The sequence below is a fragment of the Aptenodytes forsteri genome, unplaced genomic scaffold (genome assembly GCF_000699145.1).
Source record: "Aptenodytes forsteri isolate BGI_AS27 unplaced genomic scaffold, ASM69914v1 Scaffold80, whole genome shotgun sequence".
In the NCBI taxonomy this organism is placed as follows: Eukaryota; Metazoa; Chordata; class Aves; order Sphenisciformes; family Spheniscidae; genus Aptenodytes; species Aptenodytes forsteri.
Window position 1 is genome coordinate 2,886,806 of NW_008795026.1, and position 25,401 is coordinate 2,912,206.

At 35.8% G+C, this 25,401-nt stretch overlaps 1 protein-coding gene across 2 annotated transcripts in view; it reads left to right on the plus strand.

Moving 5' to 3' along the window:
- NKTR (natural killer cell triggering receptor) overlaps positions 1-23,561 on the plus strand; it is a 42,375-nt gene extending 18,814 nt beyond the window's left edge. For both annotated transcript variants that reach the window (XM_009275938.1, XM_009275942.1), the window contains 11 exons: positions 8,748-8,777; positions 9,664-9,809; positions 11,062-11,284; positions 11,872-12,027; positions 13,265-13,352; positions 16,254-16,399; positions 17,435-20,374; positions 20,621-20,716; positions 21,051-21,110; positions 21,631-21,729; positions 23,403-23,561. In XM_009275938.1, coding sequence (XP_009274213.1) covers positions 8,748-8,777; positions 9,664-9,809; positions 11,062-11,284; positions 11,872-12,027; positions 13,265-13,352; positions 16,254-16,399; positions 17,435-20,374; positions 20,621-20,716; positions 21,051-21,110; positions 21,631-21,729; positions 23,403-23,481 — 4,063 coding nt within the window. In that variant the 3' untranslated portion in view covers positions 23,482-23,561. The remainder of the gene's footprint in view (positions 1-8,747; positions 8,778-9,663; positions 9,810-11,061; positions 11,285-11,871; positions 12,028-13,264; positions 13,353-16,253; positions 16,400-17,434; positions 20,375-20,620; positions 20,717-21,050; positions 21,111-21,630; positions 21,730-23,402) is intronic.
- The last annotated feature ends 1,840 nt before the right edge of the window (positions 23,562-25,401 follow it).

Sequence of the window (25,401 nt, forward strand, 5' to 3'; positions counted from 1 at the left end):
TGTGCATATATGAGCTACTTTTTGTTGCATAGTTCTGTTTACTTGTGCATATGAGCTACTTTGGTACCAATACTATGTAAAATTATGTGCTGACAATCAAATTTTTCCTTCATTACCTTAAAAAAAAAAAAAACAAAACCAAAACAACCATTCTAGTACGTAGCCATGTTCTGTTAAATTGTAGAAAACGCATGACTCTACCATCAGTAAATACTCAGGTCTGATATGTCAGGATCTTTTGGTTAAAGTAGTTGTATTCTAGGTTCAGTATTAGTATTTAAATTATGTGCTGACAATCAAATTTTTCCTTCATTACCTTAAAAAAAAAAAAAACAAAACCAAAACAACCATTCTAGTACGTAGCCATGTTCTGTTAAATTGTAGAAAACGCATGACTCTACCATCAGTAAATACTCAGGTCTGATATGTCAGGATCTTTTGGTTAAAGTAGTTGTATTCTAGGTTCAGTATTAGTATTTTTAAACTTGCTAATTTTTATGTAATTGTTTCTCCTGTTAACTCCCTTTTAAAAATTATCTTCTGTTAATGTTTAACAGTTTGTATTTGGAAAGTTCTAGATTATAACTTTGGGCTTGTGCTGAGAACAACTTTGTGCAAACACTGGTGTCTTCAAAAGTAAATTTTAGTGTAGTTACTTAACTAGAAAAACTGGTTTTTTCTTTGCCATCTTTCTTGGGGGATAAGAATGAATGGCGCTTCACTGTCTTCGGTAAAGGAGTAAATTGTCCTCAATCTTTTTTTTTTTCCCCCCCCTCCCCCCTTTGCCTGAAAAAGATCTTCAGTATGATATGATCAAGTTCAGATAAGAGACATTTTTAGTTCTCTTTCTAAAGAATGCCCTAAAAATGGAAAATGAATGGGAACCTAAGAGGAAGTCTTTCACAGTTACCACTGTTCTGACTTTCCATACAGATAAAATCATAAGTGTCAAAAGCTTGTTTTCTGTTACCTTCAAACCAAATTTTAGATGTTGTGCTTCCTTTCAGTAAATCTGAATGGATATGTATACACATTAATATGGAAAACAATCTCTATATAACCCCCCCTGTGGTTTAATAAGCTCTCTGCAAGATATTGATTTACTATTTACTACTTGGTGACTTATCTTTTGGTTCTCTTGTCATGATTTTCCATTTTTAAGCTTATCTGAACAATATACATGAAAACTTAATGATGTCACATCAGTCAAGAAGCTATCATTTGAGGGCTCTAAAGTTTCTTTTCTCTCCTGCATTTGATTCGGAAGTCGTCGTCTTTCCCTTATGCTTAGTAGGCTCAGCTGACCTGTTCAGTAGATTTAACAGACATAAACACTTTGTATCTCCCCACACACCAAAACAACCTAAGGTTGTGTTAGATGCTAAATTAAAATTTACATGGGACAATAAAATGAACAGTATTTAAGAGCACTTTCATCAAATACAGAAGTATTTTGAAAGATGCAGATTTCTTCAAAAAATGTTTGGGTCGTCCCCCCCCTAAAATCACTGTCAAGAGAAAGTATTAGTTTGGTGGAAGTTCAGGCAGAGTAAGATACCTAAACATAATTGTCTCCGTGTAAGCTAGGTTCACCTCAGCTGCCTGTAGGAATCTAAAGCCATTTTTAGGGTCCTGGGGAATCCTACCTGCCCTTCAGCTGCTGGGAGAGAAGGGTGTGGATGTTCTGAAGGTTTCTTGGATATCCTGTAGTGTCTTAAACGGCACCAGTTTGCCCTAGATTCAGGCAAGTGAATCAAGCCCAGGAGTAAACTTCAGTATAACTGATGAGGTTTAGGTGGGCGGCTAAGTCTTTAAAGCGTGCTCTAATGCTCCAGACTTCTGTGACCTTCTTGACCGGGGCTTTTTTCATTATATGCACGCAGACATCTAAAGCCGTTTGAGACACTGTTGGGAACTCCAAGACAGGGTGTGCAAATACGATGTAGCACCTGCAAGACACCCTGTACTCCTGGAGTAGCAGCTGGAAGCTGGGCAGGATACAGTAGGGCAGCTCGAGATGCCTATATGTTGGCAACAGAGCGTTCTCCCTAGATCTGACCAGCAGCTGAGATGCCCAGCTCACTTGTGGATGCCTTTACTGTATTCAAGTTTATGCACTTAACCTGAATCCCACCTATGGCCTCCAGTACTGCAGCTGATCCTGGGAATGAGTATGTACAATTACAGAATCCGTACAGAAGCCACTGAGGCTGCTCATAAAGGCAGGTGTGTACGTATACAGTCAGTTGCAAAGTCAGGTTCATGTTTGATGCCTATTCATAAATTGAGTTAAGGATGGATGGTGAAACACAGTTCAACAGTCTGTCTCTTTTATAGGTTTTTTTTTTAATAGTGGAACTTGGTTTCTTCGTAACATGGAGAGCTTGAAATTCAAGATTCAAAGTAGGAAACAACTACTAAAGACTTTAACTAGGCAGTTTCTGACTTAACTTTAAAATGCAATATATTAAAGCAGTTAGTCTTGCTTGGTGATGTTTGTCTGATCAGGGAATGTACTGTGTATCTCTACAGCTTTTCTTTAATAAAATATGTTTGTTTCCTTTAGTGATATACTTCAAGCTAAAATTCGAATGTGTTTCTTAAAAGAATGCTCAGTTATTCAGTAGTTTATCATTAGGAAAAATCTTCTTCAAATGTGTAACCTGAAAATTGTGTGAAAGGGCAGTCGTTAGTGGCAGTCTTTAGATTTTTAATGGTTTGAACATGCTTAATTTTATTGATGAGATTTATAGAAAGGGAAATAGTTCATCTGAACTTCTTTAGACCTTTGCTTTTTTTTATAGTTCATAGATAACTTCAGGGATGAGAACTTTGTATTTCTGTATCATACACATGTCTAACGTAGCAAATAATGCAAATAAGCGATTTTCTTTTATATAAGTATTTGCTCAACTGGGGCTAAAATAATAGCAAGATTTCTGACGATAACGTTTTTGCTTGCTCATCAGAAGTGCTTTCCCTGCTTACCACAGATAAGTGTCATTTGGAATAACTAGTCTTCAGAGAAAGTAATCAGGCAGCAAATATCTCTTTGACAGACTGCACTAACAAACTGGTCACAAGAAGACTCTATGCAATGCCTAAAAATTGTTAAAAGTTGAGCTACAGTGATCAGTTTTACTTGAAGTAGCAGCTTCAGACTAATCTTAATGTAAACAAGTATCTGACCAATCCTAAAGTATCATCAGCTTTCTTTGATTCATCAGGAATTCCTCTGGCATGAATGAGTTTGAAGCATTTGTAAGCAACGATAGAGGACCGGGCATGGAAAAGACAGTGTTAAGTATTGTTAGGAAGCTCCAGTGAGGCCAGTGTAAAAAGAATGAGCATAAATTAAAACACTGGTAGAAACTGGCAAGATGCAAAAGTAGAACAAAGAGTCAGAAGTGTGTGTGTGTATGTATAATGTTAGAAGTGCTGTGTTTAGTGCTCGTTGACTAATTTCCCCTACCTCTTATCTTTTGTCGTACTTGAATAGGAATAACAGTTGGGTTGAAAGGAGAATGTTTAGCTAAGGCAGGATTGTTTTTCATGCACGTGTACTTTAAATAGGCCAAGTCTATTCACACAAGCGTCTAAGAAACATTTCCTAGTCTTAAGAAGTGCATCTTGTTGAAATCCTGCAGAAAGGATACAGGGGCTGTCCCTTATAATGTTTGGATTTGTGAAATATTGGAATTTGAATTTGCTGTACCCAAAGAGTTCTGTAGTAGCATTTTATTGCAGACTTGTGTTGAAGACAGTTGTAAGGTACCAGTTTATAAATTAGCTCTTTGTATTTTCAGGTAGCACCACTATTTAATTTGCTGCTTTTCTGTGAATAATCCTTAATAGAACCATCAGTTATTTAGCAAGTGTTCTAAACACCACCTGAGTGTGTTAATCTTCTTTTAATTGTCCTGTTTCCATGTTGATACTCAGATATGGAATCCCTAGGATGGGGTAGAGGTTGACGGGAACCACTCTAGAATCATCTTCCTTTTTCTATATACTCCAATATGTGTTTTGAACTGCTGCCGAAAAGATTATTATTAGTTGTTGGGGGAGTGCATCTAGAGCATTGCACAAACATAGCCAATGTCTTTAGGTCCCTGATTTAGAGTTAGGGGGTATAGTCGGCTTGTTCTTGGATGTTCCAGCTCAGTGGCTGTGCTACTTGTTGGGTGATGTTCTTCTTGAGCAATGTATTCTGCTTCTCAGTCGAGCTGATCTGATGAAGGTATCTTGTCTCTTTAGAGCAACTCCATTGTGCCTGTGGCCATACCCAACCTGCTAGTAAGGAAAGTTGCAATACAAAATAAGTGCAACTCTTGTGAAAATGAGTATATAAAGTACTATAAAATTAATGAGACTCCTGATCCTACAAATGCTTGCATGGGCTTAACTTTGCTTCCATTGTCATACAAAATCTGTCAAGTTACACTTACTAGAAAAATAGAGGTGACTGTGCAGAATGAAGCATAAAGAAAACAATAGGAGGCAAAAAAAAGTAACCAACCTCTTTGTTGTCATGGGGAAGTTTTGTGTCATAATTAATTTATTGCCTTGTTATTTAGCCATGTAGTTTACTGAGGAATACGTCCTTGTTACAATTTAAAGAGGAATCCTCGGTTGTGTTCCTTATCAGTTCGAATGCTTGGAGTTCTTGCCTCTCTGTTCAAAAGCTATTTAAAACTTGAGGCTATTTTGCTATTACTGCTAGATTTTTTTTTTTCTCCCGTATTGAGGGTATTGTTGGTTTAGTGTGTCTCTCAGGTTCTGCTTTCTTGCTCAAAACTAAATAGCTTTTTAAAAATATTTTTAATGTGTGGTGCCATGCGTAGTTACTAAATTCAAACAAACTAATCACTTTGGTCTGCTAAATGAAGGCTAAAATAAATTGTGAGGACTCTTTTTGTTTTGATTTTACAAATAATTTCTGAATGTTACCAGCTTATTAAGTGGTTCATTTCTAAGTGTTTTTGGTGTCCCAAAACAGGTATTTTACTAATCAACAGTTGTTTTTTTTTACTGTGAATGAAATACCTTTGAGCTAATTATTGAACAGTTGACTAATATAAAAAAATCCAAAAATTTCAAATGAAAGGGGCTGATGTTGCATTATCTTTGAGTAAAAGTGGTATATGTGTGCTTATCACACAAGCAGGTCCCATTGGCTTGATCAAAAGTTTATGTGAAGGCACAGCCCGTGTGAAAGCATTCACAGGATGCTTTTATGTGTAGTAAGTAACAAACAGATCATTTCAACGCTCGGATATGCAGAGACATAAGTAAGAACTAATAGTTTATTGGGGGGGGGGGTGGAATATAGATAAGCTCAACTGATAATGCAGTTTTAAAACACTGCTGCATTTCAGAATTATACCAGAGCAAAAGTATGGTATTAGTTGGTGCACGTTTTGTCTTTTTTGCATCTACAATGTGTTTGTTTTTCTATAATTCTGAACACAAGCAATCTAATAGCAATGCACATATTTTGGAGAAAGCACCTATTTTTCTTAGTTTTAGAAAAGCTTCGTAATACAAGGAAGATGTCAGCTAATTATGAACTGTATGAAGTTGTAGACTTACTGACTTAACGCATTTCACTTGTAAATCAAAACGTTTAAGCTATGGTGTGCCATCCTATGAAGTATATACTTAGGACTGGATTCAGTAGAGCATTTGAACACCTATGTAACTGCAAGCATGTGAATAAGCCCATTGAAATCAGTTATTCATCTGCTTAAAGTTGTGCATGTGTTCCAACACTTTTGCTGGATTGAGACTTAGAGGGGAGCGGGAGGATTCTCTTTTCTACCTGTTTATCTTTGTAATAGTGTATGCAAGCAGGTTATGTCTACAGGTTTCTTTTTGTTTTTAAGGAGAACTTACTGTAGTTTTCAAAGTACCTTGTATTCTAAAGAAAATTTAGAGCCCTCTTTTAGGCATCCTTGTTCTGCATACAACTTGATTAATATTAATTTTAAACTTGTATTTAATAAAACATAGACTCAGTTTTGTCTGAAAATGTATTACAATTTATTTCTGCCATTTTTGTGTAAAATTTACAGAAACAGTGTTACATCGTGCGCTCCAAAGGTAATGTCTCATTCCTCTAAGGCTGTGTCCTTTCCTTTTTCTTTCTGTTTTTATCTATCTTTTTTTTCTGATCATATTGTTATGTGCATTGAATCCTTTGTTAGGACTGAGGTTCTTGGAGGGGGTGGGCGATAACATGCTTTTATCAAAAAGATGCTTTTCTCTTCAGCAGTATCTTAAACCATTTTACTCTAAACTTGAGTGAAGAAAGGTATTTGTCCGTCTGTAAATAACTTGGATAATAGTATATATTATAAGGCAGATTCTGAATGTTTTAAATTATAAAAGTTATGTATAGAAATGTTTTATTAAAATATTATTTTGGGGGAGGAACCCATCTTGACTGTAGGTTTCTATAGTGCAAAGGCAGTAAGTAGGTCTACGTTTCTATAGTGCAAAGGCAGTAAGTAGGTTTTCTCCTGATTAAGTTTTGAAACCAAAGCAAACGTTCAAGGATTGAAAGGCAGAACATATGCAGAAAACTTTGAAGTGGTCTTTTAAAGTGCACGTTTGCAGAAGAAATGTCATGTTAAAACCCTGATGTTGAGATGAGAAAACTTTCAAAAGCGCAATGAGGAGTTGGGCTTCTGCTTCCCATCGGGAGTCTGTTAAGTCACTGAACTCCTTGTCGTGCATCTGAAAAGTTTTCTTTTTGGATGATGCTTTTCCTCGTGTTTTTACTTCGTGAACAAGTAAATGAGAAAAATCCTTTCCATTTTATCTATCAAATTGCCAGTGTAATGGAAGAAACCTCTACGTGGGTTTTAATGTACCAGCTATCCCTTTCTTTGCTTATTGAGGACTAGTCTAAGGGAAGTACATGCTTAGGTCATTTGCTCAATTGGTCTTCAAGTGCTGCTGCAGCATGGCAGGAGCGCATTACTACAGCATTCGTATCGAGTGTGTTTGAACCTGTTGCTGTTTCTAGCTAATTCTAAGCACTAAGTCTTGTTTATTATTGGTTTCACTGAAGCAACCCACTTCTATTTTTTCACCACTTTAAATCAGCTTTATAATTAAGCCTGCTTAAAATGTTTACTTAATAGCAGGTTGTTAATGCAGTTAACTTTTGCTTAAAGAACTTCAAAAGCTTAAGAGTTTTTCTGTTTGTAGCAATATGCTGTATTAACAAGGGAAAAACAAAGAACGCCCCTACTATTGAGAATTTAAATGTCAACTTGATAGCGTTTCTTTCCCTGCGTTAAACCAAAGAAGTTTTCTGTATTATTTGGTATTACAGAAGTGAAAGGTCTGGTTGGCATTTGGAGCTTAAAATCAAGAGTGTAAACACTCCTGAGTCACAGTTCCATCTTTTGGCCTGTGTTCCAGCACTGCAGTGTTTTGTGACCTAATAGTTCAAAACTCAAGTGAAGATATGCGCTTTAAAAAGTAGTATTTTATTATAGCAGTGAAAAACTGACTTCATTGTACCACATCTGTGTTGTTGTAAATTTAGAAAAAGCATCTGTGATTGATTATTTATTTTGAGAGAGGGGAGTTCATTGGAAGAAGGGTAGGAAGGCAAAATAGTGCCTGGGGAAGAGAGAGGAAGAATGTTTTCAGATATTAAAATAACTTCAAATGCAAATTATCTTGACTTCTATTTTTTTGTTTCTCCCCCAATATATAAGCACGTTCTGATGTTCTTTACTGAATTTGTCTGCATAGCAAGGTTCCCTGTGCAACACTAATGCAGGCTTACTTGTAGAAGTAATTTTCTTTCCTTTTTGGAAAAGGATATAGAGAGATACTAGGTCATAGCATTATCATCAAAAAGGTGAATCTTAACATATAATTATATACACACAGCTTTGAATATTCCAATTTGAAGTCAACTCAAAGTTGGCATAACTCCAAATGCCTTTTAGGATAGCGTATAAAATGCAGTGCAGTTGCATTTCTTCTTCAGGCTAGAAACAGCTAAACATGGGAAGCTGAAAAATAGGGAGGAAGTCTGCATTTATCACAGAAGCAAACTGTAGGGTAGTGTATAATGTCTGCTTGCATTGTGCTGCTGTTGCTTTTGGGAAGCCTGTGAGCTTATGAGCTGAAGTGCTATAGTCTTGATGGTTAAAGGTAGAAGTATTGCTTTGTATTCTGAGTCATGAGGCCAATCAAGTAAATGGAGAGTAAGAAAGTAGCAGCGTGGGGGGTGGGGAAGCAAAGAATCTATCACATATGACAATTCTCTTCTTTTTTTAAATAAACTGACTTTAAAGTGACCTTGTAATGTAAGAACCTAATAATTTCAGAAACACTTAAATTCCATTAGTTACCCAATATTTATTGCCAAATTGTATCTTCTCTGTGATTAAAAATGTTAGTGAGTTATATTTGAATGTGTATTTAAAGCCATTTATTTGAAGATTGTTTTTTGCATGCATAAAATGATACTTGGTACACCTTTCAAGTATGCACAGTTAGCTAAATGTCAAACAAATTTCATGTAAAAGTTTAAAAAAAGCCTGTGTGTATAATCTGTAAAGTTTTTTTAATTCCATGTATGTAACTGGATTTTTTCACTATTTTTTGTCTTACCTTCACCTCTTTCTTTTTTTTTTTCTGTGCCATTCTCCTCTTTTACTTCATCTGAATCCCTGATTATTTTTTTTTACCATCTTACCATCTTGCTGTTTGTCAAACAGAACAACAAAACCTGCTCCTCATCTCGATGGGTAAGAAACCAAACTTTACAGTTTCTCCAATGATGGCTAAAATTTGAAGGCTGTAAGTCTTCCCATGTTATATTGAACGTAGACGACAATGGGAAAACAAATGCTTAATTCTCTGAAAGATTATACAGTAGAACAAGATGGAAAACAAAAGTTTCAGTTCTATAAAAGTTTCAAGTTGCAACTTATTTCCTAAAGCTGGTCAAAAACTTGGAAGGTCTTAAATCCTAACATTCATTTCTTTAAAACTGGTTGCTGCCCTCAGTCCATAAATCAGTGAGTTGAAATGTCAAGTTTAATATATTTGGATAGTGTTCTTTTTTTGTGGCATGTTTTTATCCCCAAAATATATTAGTTCATGGAAGTATAAGTTATGGGGCAAGTGGAAGAAGGACAGAGAAATGTGGTATGGTTAAACAAAACTGGGGATTCCTTAATTATAACTGTCCCTGCAATGCCAGTGGGAACTTGTATGCTGAGTGTGTATAGACCTATAAATGCTTCTTCTCTGGGGAAAACTGCACTTTGTCATCTTTATTTACGGACTCTTGATCGCTATTGCACGAAACATCAAAAATAGAAGTATGGGTTAGAAACGATGATCTGTTTACTCTGCCCATGTAGAAGAGAGGAGAATGACATCAAGTAGTTCTCTCAAATAGAACTGGAGTGGAACCTCTGTTTCGTGTTGCATGAAATCTTAGCGTTGTTGTAAATGTAAAAGTAATAAAAATCTTATTTTTTAAGTTTAATACATTTTAAGAGCCAGATGATACCAGTGAAGCTGAATGTTTCTATTTCAGAATGACTTTTAAAATCTGAAATTAATTGGAAAATAATTACAGCAATATATAAATGTTTGTACTTCCCAAATATTTTATTTCTACAGTGTACATGTTGTCTTTGGACTGGTTATTTCTGGTTTTGAAGTAATAGAACAAATAGAAAATCTGAAAACTGATACTGCAAGTAGGCCCTATGCAGATGTACGAGTTATTGACTGTGGGGTGCTTGTTACAAAATCAGCAAAAGATGGTAAGCGTATGTATACCTGGAGTTAATTGAATGTTGATATTGTTTTCAGAGAGTATAAAAATTATGCCAACATCTAGAAATCAATATGGTGAATCTCTAGAATCTGAATTCTTACAAGCCTTTAAAACTTAAAGCTTGGTGTAGGTGAGGAAGGCACAGCAAGGGACAAGGTTTTCTGACCTAAACCTTTGTGCCTTGGAAAATGTGTGCCTGCTTCCTGTCCTCCTTAATTAACGTTTGAGGTTAATGTGACATACTCAAAGTAATTCGAGCTCATTTTTCTGAGTTTGAAAGATGGAGACACAAACATAAGCTTTTCTTGAATTTTGTGCAGTTTCCAAAGGTTTATTTTAAGATTGTGTAACGTTAATATATGCAGTGTATGTAGTCAACGTAATTTTCCTTTTCATGAGAATTCATAGGGAATAAATGATCTTAAATATATGTTTAGACAGTTGCTGTAAAGTAGTGGAGTGTTGTAAGTTTGAGTTTTCTAGTCCACTTTTGACTTGCCTTAAGGATAATGTGGTTATTTATGTCCTTTAGAGAAAGTCAAGAGGATAGATAATGTAAAAGTATGAGGATGCAGAAAGGAAAGAAAAAGTTTTAGAAATAAATATACAACTGAGGCTGAGACTAACTCTTTCTTAAACTTTTTGTAACCTGTGCATTGCTTTCTAAAGAAACTAAATTTTTTTTACTATAAATGGTCTTTGCTTATTTATGTATTCTATTCTAATCCAAAGGGCTGAATTCAGTGTTATAACCTAAAATACATTTTCAAAGGAGAAAAAGGAGGGAACCCTTCTTCTTAAAATTATACTTATTTCTCAGCCTTTATATTAGCTTGGTACAAGTTAATGTTCAGCTTCAGTTATAAAGTTACTGTGTATGACTTAGGAATGTTTTGGCTTTGCATCGATATGTCATCTTATATGGTGGAAGTTGTGCATGGAAGCTCTTACAGTTCACTTCATAGGAACTGAAGAAATTTTTTTACAACTGTCTGCTGGAAAATATTTGTATCATTTTATTGATACGAGTTTAGACTGGACACAATTATATGACTTTTTATTGTACTTTAATGTAACTTACTGTGACAAAAGTTCATAGTTTATGCACAGAGTTCCTCTGGAGCAGTACGTGTCTGTATTTGTACATATATGATATTGTATATTTTGTGCTGTGTATATATACACAATAAACATACATGCACACAAACACACTGTAAATTTAAAATATCTGTTTTAAGCTTTGGAGAAGAAGAAGAAAGTATGTTCTGACTCGGAAGCTTCAGACTCCTCCTCCAGTGCATCAAGCTCTTCAGAAACTTCATCTGAAAGTGAAGCTGACAATGAAAGAAGCAGAAGAAGAAAGCGTAAAAGAAGAGCTAAAACCAAACAATCAAGAAAACGAAGAAAGGAAGAGAGGAAGAAAGAGGATCCAAGGTGCAAGCGAATCTCAAACCAAAGACGGTGACTAGTCTCTTAAATTTAAGAATTTCAGAGAAATCTGAGAAATTCTACTTTTTTTTTCCCCATGAAGTACTCGAGTAATTAATATGAAGGTGCCTTTTATTCTACAAGTTTGGATTTTGGTGGTTGATTTTTATAAACAAACAAAACCAACCAAAAAAAAAAAAGCTGAGCTTGTTGGGTAGTTTTTTCTATGAAACAGTTTAAGATCTTTGTAGGTAGAAGCTAGAGCGACTTTGAAGTAAGCCTCAGCACATTAAAGTATTTAGGACTCACTTTCCTGTGCTATAGTGAGACGTTAGGCAGATAGATCTTTGATTTATATTTGATTATATTTCAAAAATATTTCATGACAAATGGCAAATTAAAAGCAAAATTATTTGCTGTAAAGTGAGAACTGGACCTTCTTTCCACTAACAGTGCACCGTCCTTCGTTTAGCATAAAAGGAGTTGTTAATGAAATACATTTTGGTTAAGCCATCTTAAGGCTCAGTGCATCATATGGGCTTGTTCTGGAATTTGCTTTGAAAAGTGGTGTTTATCAGTTGACAGTTAGTTTTGATTTATCAACTTATTTTTCCCCATAGCAGCCTTTCTGACAAGAGTGATATAACAGAAAAAGCAGTCGACGTTAGCACAAAGAGGGACAAACCTGTGGTACGTCCTGAAGAAATTCCCCCAGTGCCTGAAAACAGATTTTTGTTAAGAAGAGATGTGCCTGTTGTCAGTGTAGAACCTGAACCGTAAGAATCGTTGAGCTTTCTTACTATGTTGACTTGGTGGAAACCATGCATAAAATCTTTCTGCTAACGTTGTATTACTAGTACTGATAGCAAATGATTGCTGTACTGTCAGAATTTCTAAATGAGGTAATTTAATTGTTCTTTTTACAGTTTTCTTTGTAATATTCCTTACAACCTCTGTCAGGGTTTTTCAGTGAAACCTAATGAGTTAGTTTCACTGGTCCTTAAGGATCATGCATGTTACGACCTTAAACTCAATTACAGATGATGCAAAAAAATGAGTGAATAATTCCAGAAAAAATTTTGCAATGTAAACCACAGCAAGTATTTGATTGCAAGGGAAACTTGGGATTGGGAGAGGTGATTTTTTTCGTCTTTCTTAGACTGAAGAAGAAACTTCGGTTCAAAATCAGTCAATCAGAATTTTATGACCCATCTGAGATATTGCGAATAAGAGAAAATACTCTTCTTTTGATACAAAGGAAGTCATAAGTTCACAAGTTACTTTCAATTTGTGTTTTGCACCTCTACTAAATTGCAGTTAGGTTCTCTTTCTATCAAATTTCTTTGTTTTTGGAAACAGATGAGCTAATATATTACATTGGCAGATATCTTTAAAATCGGTTTGGGTTTGGTGTGGGTTTTTTTTATTTCAGTTAATGTTATAGTCTCCTGTAAGCCTTTTCTTGGAAGTGTTACTTTACTCATGTTTCTAAAGGCTTAGTAACTGCTTCTTTTGAAGATATTACACAGACTGTAAAAAGGAGTGCTGAATTACCTCTTGTTGCTTAGGAGAGAAGCGAGGCTTTAGAACCTGTGGGCTATTGTGAATTGCCATTCCCTACGCCAAGACGTTGTTGTGTGACTGCTGAGATCCTGAAACCATTCTGTCCACATTGTCTTCGTGATTTGTCCACCAAACACAAGTTAACCTCTTTAGAAAAGCCACGTACCACTTTGAACTTGAGAAGTACTCTGTTATTGTTAGCATCTATTTACACGTAGAGAGGTCAGATAGCTATGCATTTGGTTGAAATCACGTATACGTTGATTTGCCTTTTGTTGCAGAACTGTGTGTCCCTTGCTTTATTTCTTGGGGAATTCACTGAATTCTCAGTTCTGCCATGTCTCAAAATAAATGAATAAGATGAATATTTTGCATAATTAACTTAAAAATAGTTTTAAGTTAACTTTTGGGGTTTTGCCATGTAAACTCATATTCTATTAATTCATGTAGGAAGCTTCTTGATGCTACGCCAGTTCTGACTGACCAGAAACCATCAGTCTCTAAATCCGGACGAAAAATTAAAGGAAGAGGCACGATAGTATGTGACAACTATTTTTCTTTTGTCTTTCCTCTCACCCAGAGTACCCTTTCTGACCTTGAGCTTTGAATTTCCTTGAAGGCTTTGTATGACACTTAGCTATTGTTGACATGTTGTAGGTTCTCGCTTAAAGGTTGAAATATTGCTGTCAGGTAGTTCATTTTATAATGCCTTTTTTTTTTTCCATCCTTCTTGTTAATGTCTTTTTACGTAAAGATTGTTTGGGAAAACAAATGCTTACCCCTCAGCTATAAGATATCTTCAAACATAAGAATAGAATTATTTCTTTTTAAAGATTGGAATGAATTCAGCCAGATTCATCCCATGCAAGCCACAAGACCTAAATTAATGAGAAGTGACAAGACCTTTTACTCTTCTCCACTCATTGGATTTCCTTGCTGTTTCTGTTAAGCCCTAGGATTGTAACGCGTAACAGTAGACAAAGCTGTTCTGCAGTGTCCGAAGTGTATACAGCCCTTTCTGATGTATATTGCTTGTCCTCCCAAGTTCTTGTATTTGCATCTTCTGATGATTGTGCATACGTTGCTGAGAAACAACAGTTTTGTTGGCAACTTTGGCAGAATCGCTTACGTTGTTCTGCTCTTTGAAATTTTAAGTCAACCTTTTGTTTCCTTTTTTTAGCTATTTAATGTAGTTTTTGTCAAATTTCATCATCTGTCCTGGCTGAGATCAAGTCCATGTAATTTCGTAGGTGACACTGCATGGGCAAGAAGTTACTTTTTTGCAGTGCTGGCAGTGAAGCATTCTTACAGATTCCACACCCCACCCCCCCACCCCCTTCTCTGAAGACTCCCCCCCCCCTCCTCTGAAGACTGCCACTGTTTACGCAGATTTCACTTCTACTTCAAGTCTCTGGTATCCTGAAGGTTTTTGTGTTTAGTGCCACTGTACTCAAGCAAAAGTTTTCTTGTCTCTTTTTAAAAACCCATGATACAGGGTCCAAAACACTGCACAGCTACACTGTTGTTTTTCAGTCAGTAGAAGAGCGAGAAAGTAAGAAAAGCTTTTGTAATTGTGCATTTGATTCTGGTGTGTTTCAAATTGTAGCATACCATGACTGAGCGTATTCTTCCCCTTTAGAATGTTTTCCTGGATCAATTAACAGGCAGCATTTGGGTAACCATAAACCAAACGAAGGCTTGATCCTGCCACATTTTTGTGCAAGTGAAAGTCCTCAAAAAAAGAAAAAAGTTTATATAGAGAGATCAATATCTGTATAGCTGAAGACACTTTTTGTTAGAATGGTCTTAACTGAGACTCCTCTGAGCATGATTTTCTTACGTGATAGCCACTGGATTTGAGAAGTACTTTTCTACTGATCCCCATGATGCAATTATTTTAAGCCACAAAATTAACGGTTTAGATGGCCCTAGCATGGAACAAGGTATTGTAGTGTTTGGGCCTCACCTGAGAACCAAACCTTGTTTGCCAGCCTTGACATTAAATCTGATAGCTGTCCTTGCTGCATCTGACAGCTTTCATTTGTATTTGACACTTGTGATGTGCACTAAAGGAAGCCTTTTAAACGGAATGTTTTGAAATACTTATGTAAATAAAGACTTCTGGAAAAATTGCTTAAAGCTGAGTGGAATTGGCTTTTGCCAGGGATTTGGGTGTCTGTGTCTTTTTGTAATTTTGGCACCCTCTTGGCAAAATTAAGAATGAAAACCAGTAATACCAGAAATAATTTAGGACTAGCAATTAGTTGGAGAAACACATTTTTCTGCCATCTCTAATAGTCTGATTGGCAACAGTTTCTATCCAGGGTGAACTTGTTTGATGTTTTTCAAGATACTTGTGTTTAGTTTTGAATCCTCTTGGGTTCTGAGAGACTCCTGAGTATAACACGAGAGAATTAGGGAGATCCATGAAACCTTAGGAACCTATTATATGCCATTCTTCTGTAAAAGCATTTTTTTTTAATTAGTCATTGCTTCAGCTCAAAGGATAGGAACCTCCAAATCTTCATGGCAGGTTATCTTTATTTTCTTACATGAACAGGTTGTTTTAAAGACTTCTGCCTGTAATTAACTGAATAAACCAATACATGCATCTTTCTGGTTTTATTCTGGGGGGCAATGTATTTTTTTCTTCCACATATTGCTTGCTTTTATAAGTGACTCAAAATAATTGAGTAAAATCCAGATGTTTTTCTTTATTGAGTCAAGGAGCATCTAATTTCCTCACAGAATTTATCTAAGTATGTATCCAACTGGGTAATGGAAAATAATGAGTTAGCAATATTAGAGTTTTTTCTCTGCTGCACAATTAGCATTTAAGTAGGCAATAAGAGCTATGCCTAAGCATGTTTTTTTTAAGTATGAAGCTTCATTACACTTTTGTGAAAGATTATTTTTAGTTAGTTATTTTTTGCTTGGAAGGTGTCTAAACTGGATTCCCATTTCTGAAGGGCTGAACAGCAGTAACTTTAGAAATAGAGCTTGTCTTTACCCAGACAAGCAGTTAAGTGTCTGCTAACTGAAGTGAAACATCTGTGCTTTAGTATCCTGAAAAAAAGTTGGTTATCTGCAGTAATTGTGTTATTTCAAAAGGTATTATGTAAAAGGAATCCATGACCTCTTCCTTAATTCTTCCTTTTACGTTTTGGAAAAATGGCTTAGCTTCCCCCTCTCAAGCTTTGAGAAATGCTAGCTGTGTAATCCAGTCACACATGCGGGTTATATGCATACCAAAAGTGGGTATTTTTGGCAGGAAATCTAGAATGTGTTTTCTTCATGGACTTCGTATGGATAACGTTGTCTGGCTTGTGTTGTGAAGATGCATGCAAAATCCGTGTAAGAGTCACGGTATATTTTCTTTATTATCCAGTCTCTTTTAATGAAAAATATATTATGCAACTATCTTTCTTTGTTTTCGTAGCGATATCACACCCCACCTCGATCACGATCATGTTCTGAATCTGATGATGATGAAAGCAGTGAGACTCCTCCTCACTGGAAAGAGGAAATGCAGAGATTGCGAACGTATAGACCACCTAGTGGAGAAAAGTGGAGTAAAGGCGATAAGTAAGATCCTTACTACAAATTTAAAATGTCTTGGTTTTTTACACAAGCTTTAATAGATAGTGTAGATGTACCATGTCATTCATGTTTGAATAAAAAATGTAAATATCTTTGTGGTTAACACATTCCCTTTAAATTCTTAAAATTGGAAGTTGAAAACTTTCTTAAAACCTTTCTACTTTGCTAATGTGACACCAAATAAGCGCATGCTGAAAAGTGTCAGAAGGTCAGAAGAGTTGTTTCTGATGGTGCCATCTTGGATACCTATTTAAGCAGTCATTAATTGACCTGTCTAGTTTCCTGTTGCGTTCCATCGAGCTAGTCATGTCAGATTTCATTTAGCTTCAAACTCGGTTATATGGTTTCTTTGGATACTGAATAAAACAATTGAATCCACCAATCCTATATTGTTTTAGTTATATGTTCTTTCTGGAGTTACAAATTTTGTGATGGAAGCCAGCTCTCCAGAATTTCTGATTGCTTAATACTAAATATGAGCTTGTATCAAATTACAATAGATAAACCCCAAAAGCAAAACTGAAGAATATTCTATATAATCATTATTGAATAATTGCAATTGTTTATGATAAGTCTTTTTATATACTGAGTGCATTCAGTTTATTGATATATTGCAGGGTACCAGCTAAAAGAATACTTAATAAGATGAAGCGTTTAAATGTAAATTTAAACGTGGTTTATGAATCCCATAGTTGTAGTGGTAGCTGTAACTACCCAAAGTCCTATGGACTTAAAATTAAACGTTAAATCTCTTTACACAGGTTCTACAATATGCAAAACTTGCTGATGTTGGCTAATTCATTTCTTAGGGAGAAGAAGCTCTGTTGATAGTGGTGTAATTCTGTGTCTTAAAATGAGTGTAACAAGCTCGGTCAAAACACAGTTGTCTGGTAGTAAAGGGGAGGTGGTGTTAATTGTTTTTAAACTTAATTGCCTTGGAGGAGGGGAAAATACTTAGTTTATCATAGTTTTTTTTAAAGAATTTCCACTTAGCGTGGGGCTTACTTGTTTGTTTTTAAGGTTGAGTGATCCATGTACAAGCAGATGGGATGAAAGAAGTGCATCACGGAGATCAAGATCTTGGTCACATAACGGTTATTCTGATCTAAGCACTGTGAGATATTCCAGCCATCACAAAAAGCACAGAAAAGAGAAAAAGAAGGTGAAACATAAAAAGAAATCTAAAAAGCAGAAGCATTTCAAAAAGCATAAGCAAACAAAAAAAAAGAAAACATCAGCCTCATCAGATGTAGAATCCTCTCATTCCTTCCTCAGGAAGACAAAATCATCTTGTGATCGTGAGAGGAAATCTCGTTCTTCTTCGTCATCTTCTAGACATTCATCCAGAAGAGACTGGTCTAAATCTGATAAGGAAGACCAGAGTTCGTCAACTTTATCAAGTAGAGGGACTCGATCATACTACAGGTCCAAGTCCAGATCTAGGTCTAAATCAAGATCTTATTCCCGAAGAAGTTCTAGATCAAGATCAGCCTCTAAATCATCTCGTTCTCGAAGTAGGTCGAGGTCGAGTTCTAACCCTAGGCATCAAAAGACAGTTTCCAATTCTCCACGAAATATTTCAACACGATTAAATGAAAGTAAGTTGAACAAGACTGCTGAGCCTGTACGAGCAGTTATACTCCCCAGTGATAAAGTTGTCGTACCACCAGTTGTCCCGGAAAACCTCCCTGTTATACCTTTAAGTGACAGCCCACCGCCGTCAAGGTGGAAACCTGGGCAGAAACCATGGAAGCCATCTTACGAGCGAATTCAGGAAATGAAAGCTAAAACAACCCATTTAATACCTACACAAACTAATTACAATTTAGTAGTTATTAAAGAGGCTAACACTTCTTCCTCATACTGTAAGCGACAAAGGAGTTCAGATAGCGATCGAAGCGGTTATTCCAGATATCATAGTGACAGAAGCTCAGACAGTTGGCTAAGATCAAGAAGCAGGTCCTCTCGAAGTAGGTCGTACTCAAGATCTTATACGAGATCTAGAAGTCCATCTAGCTCTGGGACAAAATCTCGTTCTTCTGGCAGATCACCATCACCGAGTAAATACCGCAGTGACAGGTCAGGTTATAGTGAGTCGACATCTTATTATTCCCTTAGTGATGATGATAGACACAGAAACAAAAGAAAATCTGCATCAAATGATCAAAATGCGCGGTCTCTTAAACTGAGGCAAGAAACGAGCTCTGAAAGTACTCTCCCTTATAAGTGTACGAAAGACTACGATGAGTCTTCTCAAGGATTGAAAGAGACTGACAGTTTATCATCTTCAGACTTCTCTACTGACAGTGAGCGTTCTGCCAAAATGAAAGTAGTCCAAGAAAAAGAAGGCCGTTTTCAATTAGAAGGAGATACTCAGAAACAGGATAAAAATAGCTTAAGTTCTGAGAGAGGGGAGGAGAAATCCAAATGTGAGCGGGATTCTGATCATGCTAAAAAGAAAGCAGCTAAGGAGAAATCTTCTGAGCAACCTAGAGGTGGTGCAAAAACTAAACGAAAATCCTATTCAGGTAGTAAATGGGACTCTGAATCAAATTCCGAAAGAGGAGAGGCAAGGCATAATAGGGGAGATTCCAGACCCTCTTCTAGTAAAGAAGAAGGAGAGGCCACATCAGGCTCTGACACAGAGCTTAGTGTTACCAAAAGGATAAAAAAACAATCAAATTCTTCAGACGGCTTTCTGGATTCTGATTGTACGTGGAAGACAAGCAAACAGTTGTCATCTTCTGAATCTGACAGTTCTTGTTCTAGCTCAACTAACATTAGAGGAAAGTCAAAAAAACACAAACATGGATCGAAAAAAACTCTTAAAAAATCACATGCCAAAAAAGCAAAAGAAAAATCAAAAGGGAAAAAGGAGAAGAAACACAAAGTTCAGAAAAGAAAAGAAACGTTTCATTGGCAGCCCCCCCTGGAGTTTGGTGAAGAAGATGATGATGAGATAAATGAAAAGCCGGTTACCAAGGATGATAAAGAAAAGCAGCTAACCAGGGACATAAAGGATAGAAAACAAGTTTATGAAAAGGATGAAATAGACAAAGATAAAATGGGAAATGGTGAAAAGTCTTGTGCGGATGAAAACCTTTTAGGTAAAAACACTACATGTGATGCCTCACCAGATCGCAGTAACCTTAATAAAGATAGCATCGAAACAAACGCTTCAGCCAGTATTTTAAACTCAGGAATAAATGTGACCGCTTGCAAGAATGAGATTAAACAAGCTGAAGAAAGTAACCAGAACGGATTGGAAGATGTTATTCAGACAGATGACAACATGGAGATTTGTACTCCAGATCGTAACTCACCAGGGAAGGTTGATGTGGACATTTTGACTCCTGTCATTCTCACTGCTAAACTTCAGGCTTTAAGTGCTAGTATAAACAAAGATTTACAGGTTGAGACCCCTGAACAAGATGCTGTCAAACTAGGAAACAATATCATAGACTTTATTAATGTTAAAGAAGAAAAAGAAACGGGAAGGCAAGAAAATAACTCTGTCCCTGTGTCTAGTGCTAAAGACTGTAGTTTAAAAAGTGAAATTACTGAAAATACACAAAGCAATATGATAGATAATAAATGGAAGCCTTTGCAAGGTGTTGGTAACTTACAACCAGCAACAATTAGTACTGCCACGGAAGTTAAGAATGTAGCTTCAGCACCAGAGCCTAAACCAGCAGGTTTAAGAATTGAAATAAAAGCCAAAAATAAAGTAAGGCCTGGCTCTCTGTTTGATGAAGTTAGAAAAACAGCACGGCTAAATCGAAGGCCAAGGAACCAAGAAAGTTCCAGTGAGGAAGAATCTCCAAGTAGAGATGACAATAGCCCGTCCAGGAGTCTCAGTAGGTCACGAAGTAAATCTGAATCTAAATCCAGACACAGAACAAGGTCCATATCTTACAGTCACTCAAGAAGTCGATCCCGAAGTTCTACGTATTCATATAGGTAGGAAGTTTGTGCTATTCCCACAGCCTACTGTGTTAACTTGAACGTTCTGATATTTTTAAGGCATGTTTTTCTTTTTCAGCTCACGTTTTTCTTTTAAACAGCATTGTATCATTTAGCAAGCATGGAATAAATACTTAGCTTAAAAGATAAAGCTTTGTAATGCATTTGCTTCCTGTTTTCTGCTGCTCTTCTCTTCAGTTATATTCCATTTTTGTGCTTTTCAAAGTTGTTCATTGATTGTAGGTCAAGAAGCTATACAAGAAGCCGAAGCAGAGGATGGTATAGTAGAGATCGGTCAAGAAGTCGAAGTAGTTCTTACCACAGTTACAAGAGTCGTAGGTAAGCAAGTAGCTCTAATTGGAGATAGCGTTGGGGTGTATTACAAAACCAGTAAATTAGGCACAGCAGTCCGATGCTTCAGTCTCCGAGCGAGCTGGAAATGTGCTTAGCTATGCATGCTGCAGTCTGAAGTATCTACTTGAAACGTGCAAGTTGGAATAGTCAGATTTCAAAATTTGCTGTTACTGAAAAATAATTTTGTTTAATGTTTTGTAGTATGGATAAGGAATTCTGAGCAAAACATGTTCCCCTCCTCTCGTTCCCCCTCTCCTCCCGCTCTCTTCAGCACTTGTTTCTGATTAACTCAAAATGTCTCTGTTTTTGTTTTTGTCAGTCGAACCTATAGTAGAAGTAGATCCAGAAGTAGTTCTTACGGTCATCACAGTCGATCCAGGTATGGATTATAGTTTTATACAAACTCTGCAATAAATGTACTTATAAAAAATATCTTCGTATAAGAATACCCCTTTATCGATATATAGATATATAAATATATCTAAATATATTTTAAAATACGAAATAAGTAATTGTGAACACATTTCCCTTTATTGTTAAAATAAAATTGAGTTATAAATGGAATCGCTTTGTTACTTGTTTTCAGAAGTATTAGCAACCAAGATTTTTACTGCATCTACAATTTGTAGAGAAAACGCAAAACTTTTTGAATGCTTAGTAAGTCTTTTCTAGACTAATAAATTTGAGTTTTTTACTGTTTTGAAGATACTTGTTCTTGTATTTAAACTTTTATAAAATGTAGAATTATTCTGTTTGCCGCATCCTTCAAAAGTAATTTCTATATAGCCACTCATCTCTGTATATAAATGTCTTTAAAACATACGTTTAAAATAAATAGCATTTTGGACAAGAAACTGCAAATTTGCAAATTTACAATTACTTTCTTTTTCCCTTTGAAGTAGGTCATACACGTATGATAGTTACTATAGCAGAAGTCGAAGTAGAAGTAAAAGGAGTGACAGCTATCGAAGATCTAGAAGTTATGATAGGCGATCCAGGTATGTTTTTGCTAGTGTGACTTTGACACTGTATTTATGCAAAAGAATTTGCTAAATATATACTTAGGATGTTCATGAAGGCTAATGGGTTCTCCCCCCCCCCAGCATAGAAAATACATTGTTACCAAAAGTAATAATTAAAACAATTAAAATTAGAGCAAGTGTGTGAGTGAGGAAATCAGAATTTCTGACATACTAAATTTGAGGATGGGGAAGAAACTAGGATAAGAAAGATTTGAGAAGGTTCCAGTTCATTGTATGTATGCATTCAAAATAAGCATGTTTGGGTTTTTTTAATAATTTTAAATGTTTCTTAAAAACTACAATGAAGTAGCTTAAGATTTAAATCAAGTGCCCTATTATGGATTAAAAGCTACGTGGTATGCAAAGAATTCCATTGGATGTAACCAAATTCTTTTTGGTTAGACTGCAAAAGTGGATTTTAAAAATCTGCAAGGGAAATTAAAAATTGCAGTGCTATCCAGAATTAATTTTTAACTTCCTAGAACATATTTTGAAAGAACTTTTTTTACCTGCAAATCCAGTGTGCTTCTGATGAATTTAGGATAAACTTTATTCTACTCAGTCCGGGGGAATTATGTAGGTGTAAGTGAGCACATTTCACAAAGATCAGAAGTGGAACAGGAGATGCGGGGGAGAGAGAGAGATTTCTATATATAATGTAGTGAATATCGGTGGTGACTTCTTTTTGTACCTTTTAGTATGTCCCATACTAGTCAGTGGTAAATCAGGCAGATCTCTAAGACTACCGTAAATTTTCATCCTCTGCTGTCCTCATACTTATTTTTCACAACTTTGTACCAACTCTTAATGGACTTTGCTCTCACCCATTTCCTCATCTAGTTCTGACAGTAAGACAACTTTCATCTTGTGTTTGAGGGGAAATTAATGAGATTAACGAAGAGTGTGGAAATAGACTTACAAAATCATTGTTTTAGGATGTTGGGAAGCTTCAGAGAAACAGTGTTGGATTAGGATATGCTCATCTTTCATTTAGAAAGCTTTCCTTACAGGCACGAGGCTAGAAAATCTCTAAAGAAAGTTTATTCTGTGTAATTTGAATATGTCCTGTGGTTTGTCTGAAACCATCTGGACTCTATCTTGATGTTTGGCTAGGTGCTGAGCTTGGAATTCTTCTGGTTAAGCCAAAACATTTTAATCTACAACTTCCACTCTGCAGACACTCACGCACTCCTGTTGTTGTTATGGGGCCTAATTTTTAAGACCCTTCTTCAAACAAAAAACTGCAATATATAAAGTAAGGATTTGTGAAATTATCTTAGTTGAGGAATGCTTGCAATATAAAATTGTATTTGTTAGAGTATGCTTCTCAGTCAGCTATTCGCATTTACAAAAACAGTTATTTGGGATGATTTCTTAGCTGTATCAGAGAAAGCAAGAAATTTTATAGTTGCAAACACAGTGTGACTTGAGTTACGCAGGGTTTTCATCATGTAAAGTTAATGATTATTTTAATTTTGAGTGTCCCTTAATGAATACTTCAGTTACAAGAAATATGATCCTGTAAAAGACTTCTTGTATGTTTTCTTCTTGTCTCGCGTGTGTCTGTCTTGACAATTTTTTTACATGATGCAATTTGGAATTTGAAGCTCGAAATACAATTTTGAGGCATTTTAATCTTTTCTTTGTAGATCTTATGGCTCTGACAGTGAAAGCGATCGCAGTTACTCTAACAATCGAAGTCCCAGTGAAAGCAGCAGATACAGCTGAAAACGTTTCTTTGATGATGGAAACTGTATTTGATAATTTTTTCAGTGTTATGTTAAAAGAACCTGTTTTGACAGTGTCACAAGTGAAGTTGAAGGGTGTTTACCGAGTTAGCTGAAACTTTACCATTTAACAGTGAACTCACTTGACTGACTGTATACTTACAGAGAGAAGCACTGAGCTTGACTCAACTGGTTTGTTTTGGGTTTTTTTTAATGTCAAATGCTACTTTTACAAAATAGGAAAAAAAAACCAGTTTTATTTCCTTGAATCGGACTTTCCAAGCCATGAATGACACTTAGGTGAATTTGCTGCCACCGCTTTTCTGGGTGCAGCAATCAGTACTGTCTTCAAGTGTGTTTATAAACACCGTAGGGCTTTCTGCCCGTTGCTATTGAATATATGCTAGCAACTATAAAACTGTGAAGAAAACTTCTTACAAAGGCTGCCATTTCTAGTTTATTACAATTCTTTTTTTAATGCTGGAAGATGGGTTCCATGCTGTCTTGTTTGTTGATTATTGCATTGTACACAGTGTATACACAACAGCTAGGTGATGAAAACAAAGACTGCCACTCTGTCTTAATCCTTGCTGTACTGTGATGTTACAGAAGCTTGCTGAAAAGGGTGAGATTAGGCACAATGGGAATTGTCAAACTGACAAGCGGTGAGCAAAAGTGTGATGAATGAGTTTTGATCTTAATATCCAACTTGTCTAAACTTTTCTGTTTAAAAGTGAATTTTGTGATAAACAGCAGTGTTCTTAAGAGTCTTGAAAAAAGCATTTCTAAACACTTTTTGAATTTTGTTTCAATTCATATTGCAGTGCTTGGCATACTTCAACACATTTTGATGTTGAATGTTGTAAACTGTTGGGTATATCATGAGTTTGTTCAAAACACTTTTTTAAAAACTTACGTGACGATAATTTTTTGAGAAAGCAAACCATAATGGTTCCTTTATAAAATGTCTGTACATGTATCCCATCTGCCATAGGGAATATCGGATATTGATATTACAGATCCTGAACTATATATTGTTAAAGTGATATGACTACAAAAATACTGGTATGCCTGATAAAAAGCATGGACGATACTTTCAAAGTAAAGTTTAATACCAAAAACGCCTCCATGTTACAGGTAAACGGTTTGCAAAAAACCCATAGATTTAAGCTGAAGAGCATTGAGTAATTTTTGCGATATTCTGATTGAGTTGATTTCAAATAATTTGTAAAGTTTTTCAGTGTTTAGAAAGCTGTGTACTAAGAAACAGTTTTTTTAATGGCATAATGTAACCTGAAAAGAGGGGTCTGTAGTGACAAAACAGACTAACATAGCTTTATTAGAGCTAATGAGTACTGTTGTATTATAATAGTTTTCATTACTGACTTTCTGTAATATCTTGAGATTGCTTTCATTTTCTCAAATGTTTTCGAATACTGAAAATGGATTTTTTTTTTTTAAATCTCATCAGGACCCAACAGCTTTGAAAATTAAAAGTGGTAATTTCTTGCTTAGACGTCAATTCATACTGTCTCGTTGATTGAATTAAGCTATCCAAAATTAGCTTTTGGTACACTTCTGAAACATGAAAAGAAAGTTCAGAGTGATGTTTGGAGACTGTAATGATGCCTTCCATTTCTGTCCATGAAGAGCTGAATAAGACATTTGTATGCAGGTTCCTAAAACTGAATTTTTCATATAGGTTTTTCACTTTCTGGAAGAACCCAAAATTCTGGACTCGCACCCTTCTTACTCTTGTAATTCAGTGAAAAAGTGTGTGCACGTAATCCTTTCGAATCAATATTTTGTAAGCTGCTTATGCTTTTTAACATGAAGTACATTTATTACTCAAGTCGGTATACATATTTACAGACACGTTTCCAACAGTAGCAGCCATTTCAAAGTCCTGAACAAATATTTC